The 4,348-nt window shown below is 36.2% G+C and overlaps 1 protein-coding gene across 1 annotated transcript; it reads left to right on the top strand.

Moving 5' to 3' along the window:
* Window positions 1–235: 235 nt before the first annotated feature.
* Window positions 236–2,384, top strand: LOC143863258 (desmethyl-deoxy-podophyllotoxin synthase-like). The gene is made up of 2 exons (XM_077373928.1): window positions 236–1,156; window positions 1,632–2,384. Exons 1-2 carry the CDS (start codon window positions 254–256, stop codon window positions 2,250–2,252), a joined length of 1,524 nt encoding a protein of 507 aa, XP_077230043.1. The 5' UTR covers window positions 236–253; the 3' UTR covers window positions 2,253–2,384.
* Window positions 2,385–4,348: the final 1,964 nt, after the last annotated feature.

Here is a 4,348-nt window from a genome sequence, read left to right as displayed (position 1 = left end):
GAGATTCAAACATGGGTGATGCTGGAATCATATAATACAATTTATTATTGTGATGCAAGAGTTATATAATGCAATTTCTAACCTCTTTTAATACCCAACGCAGTGCACACCTCTAGAGAGAGTTGACTTAAAAACTTAGTTTATTGCACTCCTATGGATTCTATCCAGATCCAAAGCTATAGAAACTCTTTGCAACTACAAATTTCAAGCCTAATATCATACATCAAAACAAACCCCTATTTCCCACCGATTTATGGAAATCCACTTCCCCTCCATTCCTCTTCTTCTGACTTTCCTCTTCTTCTTGTTCACGGTGATGAAGGTAGGAAAAAAGATTAAGACCCAAAACCCAACCCCAAAATTGCCTCCAGGGCCATGGAACCTACCCATCATTGGTAGCTTGCACCACTTGCTAGGCTCACTACCACATCACTCCCTTAGAGACCTAGCCAACAAGCATGGACCCGTAATGCACCTCAAATTTGGTCAAATCTCCACTGTAGTAATCTCCTCCCCAGAAGCTGCGAAAGAGATCATGAAGACCCATGATCTTAACTTCTCCACAAGACCTGATCTCCTCGTTGCACGGATCACATCGTACGGATGTTCGAACATAGCTTTTTCTCCGTATGGCGCCTACTGGAGACAACTCCGAAAGATATGCATTTTGGAACTATTAAGTGCTAAGCGTGTTCAATCTTATCACCAAGTGAGGGAAGAAGAGGTATCAAATCTCATTCGATCCATAGCATCGGCAAATGAATGTACAGTTAACATTACCAAGATGCTAATCTCATTGGCCAACAACATAACATCTAGGGCCTGCTTCAGTAACAAGTGTGGGGATCAAGAAAGATTCTTACCCGCAGTCAAGGAAGCATTGGAATTCACGGCGGGTTTCAACGTGGCTGATTTGTTTCCATCAATAAGATTTTTAAGTGTGGTTAGCGGAACAAAGTTTAGATTAGAGAGGATTCATCGGAAGTATGATGAGATCTTGGATGGCATCATCAAAGAACACAGGGAGAAGAAGATGATGAAGCGTGATGAGGTGGAACATGAAGAGGAGGACTTGGTTGATGTTCTTCTAAGACTTCAAGAGCATGGAAACTTTGAATTTCCTCTCACAACCAACAATATAAAAGCAGTCATCCTGGTATGTATGTTTTCTACTTGACTAGGTAGTGATGTTTCATAGGACTGAACCTTGGAAAATTTTGTTGTTTTTGTTCTCCTTTGTTTTTACTTTTGTTTCATTTAGAAATTGAAAATGCTGGAGGCAATAGGAAAGAATGGAAAACATGGAAATTTAAAATAAATATATAAATACATTTAGGGCATAAGAGCCTATGAAATGCAAGCATAAATTTAAAGAAACAAAGATACATTCAGACATATAAGAGATAAAAAGGAAAAAGAAAAAGAAAAAGAAGAGATAAAAACTTAACTCGAGAACCCTGTAAAAGATTGAAAAGAAAATAAATGAAAAATAGAAAAAAAAAACAGAGAAAAATAAGGGAAACAAATTCTCAAAAAGAGTTCAGTAACTCCTTTGTTATATATAATGATTTTAATCATTCTATAAATATTTGTTTGTTTGTTTAAAATTATTGTATTTATTCTCTTTACAGGACATGTTTGCGGCTGGGACTGAGACTTCATCAACTGTCATGGTATGGGCTATAGCACATCTACTGAGAAACCCAAGAAAAATGGACAAAGCACAAGAAGAGGTGAGAAAGGTACTCAAAGGAAAGGAGATGGTAAAAGAGAGTGACATTGGTGAATTGAGCTACTTAAAACTAGTTATCAAGGAGACTATGAGGTTGTGCCCTCCTGTTCCATTGCTACTTCCTAGAGAATCAATGGAGAAGTGTGAGATCAATGGATATGAGATACCCAAGAAGACAAGGGTTCTTGTAAATGCATGGGCACTATCAAGAGATCCAAGATATTGGGAGAACCCTGAAGAGTTTGATCCAGAGAGGTTTTCTCGTAATTCTATCGATTTCAAGGGGCAAGACTTTGAATTTATCCCATTTGGGGCAGGAAGGAGAGCTTGCCCTGGTATGTTGTTTGGACTAGCTACCATTGAGTTAGCCCTTGCCAACCTTCTCTACCACTTTGATTGGAAACTCCCTCATGGGATGGAGCCAGAGAATCTGGACATGAGAGAGGCCTTTGGAATAACTCTGGGAAGAAAAACTAGCCTAAACTTAGTTGCAACCGCTCATTTCCCCATTGTCCGTTGAGTTTATCATGCTTGTTAAGGAGGAATAAAGGAATTTAATGCGTAAATCTCATGTACTTATGAGTAGTTTATGAGAATTGAAAGCATGCAACGGAAAAGAATGATTGTAACAAAATTGAAGTTCATGATAAGGACATGCAAATGAGTTATGTTTATCTTTTCCATATTGAGCACACACGTGGACACACACACACAAACACAAACACACATACACACACGTTGGACATAATGGAAGATATTGTCGATAAATAGAAGTCTTGTTCAATAACATCCCGGAAATATTACACTCATGTGTTCGTACGTGCAAGCGAACTATATTCCAATTTGAAGAAGTTAAAATACGAGCAAAGTTGAAAACTGAAACAAGACTTTTGGAATTTGAATCTGTATTCCTTGCTTAGAGTAGCCAAAGCAACATGTGTATTTATCTTTTAAAGAAAGGGACGATAAAAAATCCCACAAAAGAAGCTAGCAAATAATGGAAACAGTTACAACAGAAGGATTCGTGTAAATCCTAATAGATAAGGACTAATCAAAATTCAAAAATAAAGGTTGCTAAATCCTATCTAACTCCTCCAATAGATCGGATGGGTGAGTAAGCTGTAATAGTGAGCTGCAGTAAAAGCACATTTTATTTTGACAATTTACATCTTCTATATTCAAAATCTTACATTTTCTGGAGGAACTAATGAGATGGAAACTGCCAAGAATGTGCGGTGTGGAAGAAGTTTCTTTTTCTTTAAGTTCTGTTTTCTTCATTTTATTATAGCCTACTTTATGGCACCAAATCTTGTCTGTTTGGCTTGACTTTGGTATCATTAGAAAGGTTTTTAAATTACGTGTCTAATGAGCCAAAGATCATGCGATTTGGGAAACGATTTGAGGAAGTTATGACCGATTTACGGGCATAGTATAGGTTTATTATGAGATTTCTATTTTAGGGTTATTTTAGTCAAGTTTTTATACTTTATCTAAGTTACTTTAGATGAACGGCTGGGAACTTAGGCCTTAAGTTAGCTTTTAGGGTTTTTTTTCTCTTTTAAATAGATATTCTTAAGGCATTGTAAGGGACTTTTCTTGAATTATTGAATGAAAATTTGCCTTTAGGCTTTTAAGTTCTTTGAGAAAATTTGATTATTTTTCAATTTCGCTATGAGGAACTCGACTTCTATGAGATCAAAGTAAATCCCATTCCCTTCGATGGTGATCGAAGGATTCTATTCCCAACAAAGGTGATCGAAGGGCCCCTTTTATTCTTTATTTTATCTTGTCGCCTTTGCTGCTGTGCAACAAGGTAGTTCTAGGATTTCAGACCGTATCACTTGGTATCAGAGTCATGTTATTTCCTTGGGTTGAAGTTTGGTAGCGACATTTCAGTGGATTCACGATGGCTACAGAGTATCTTCAATCACTTCAAATAAAAACTGTTGAATGCCAAGATTTGGAGGTAACACCAGATTTGAGATCATTTTATTATTACTTAGTGCAAAAAATCATAAATTGACAGTCACCACCAATATATGATGAATATTCAGAAGATGGATATTTAATCTTTGCAAGAAGTTTAGATGATAAATCATTGACTTTTGATGGTGATGAAGTAATAAATGATTCACTTGAAGCGATGGTTGATATGTCCTATGAAATCACGAATGAAGAATTAAAGAAAATTTGATATGATAATATGTTAGGTGAGCCAATGGAAATTAAAGGGATGGATGAATGGAGAACACCGCACCGATTTCTTCAGCAATTTATATTGAACTATTTTTATTAAATCCTACATTGATTCCTACCATAGATATTCATGAATTTAAGCATGGTCAAGAATAAGGCAGATTATCTATTAGTTTAGGAGATTCTATAGTGTGGTTTAATCCACGACACAGATATTCCAGTTGATGATTATTCTTCGATACTTTAAAACTTGATGATGAGTTTTTCTAAACCAGTGGAGAATGATGCGGATTGGAACTGCTAAGAATGTGCTAAGAGTAAGAAGTTCCTTACTCTTCAAATTTTATTTCCATCATCTTATTTATAGCTTGAGGCATCAAATCTTGTCCATTTGACTTGATTTTGGTATCATTAGAAAGG

The sequence above is a fragment of the Tasmannia lanceolata genome, unplaced genomic scaffold, assembly GCF_043159265.1.
Source record: "Tasmannia lanceolata isolate RefF3 unplaced genomic scaffold, GAP_Taslan_0.1 ptg000003l, whole genome shotgun sequence".
Classification (NCBI taxonomy): Eukaryota; Viridiplantae; Streptophyta; class Magnoliopsida; order Canellales; family Winteraceae; genus Tasmannia; species Tasmannia lanceolata.
This window is presented reverse-complemented; position numbering and strand designations above follow the sequence as displayed.

Bases quoted from the DNA above. Each gene is read 5' to 3' on its own strand.
- LOC143863258 (XM_077373928.1), top strand. From the start codon at position 254: ATGGAAATCCACTTCCCCTCCATTCCTCTTCTTCTGACTTTCCTCTTC. The intron at 1,157-1,631 runs GTATGTATGTTT...TTCTCTTTACAG, and splicing joins ATATAAAAGCAGTCATCCTG to GACATGTTTGCGGCTGGGAC.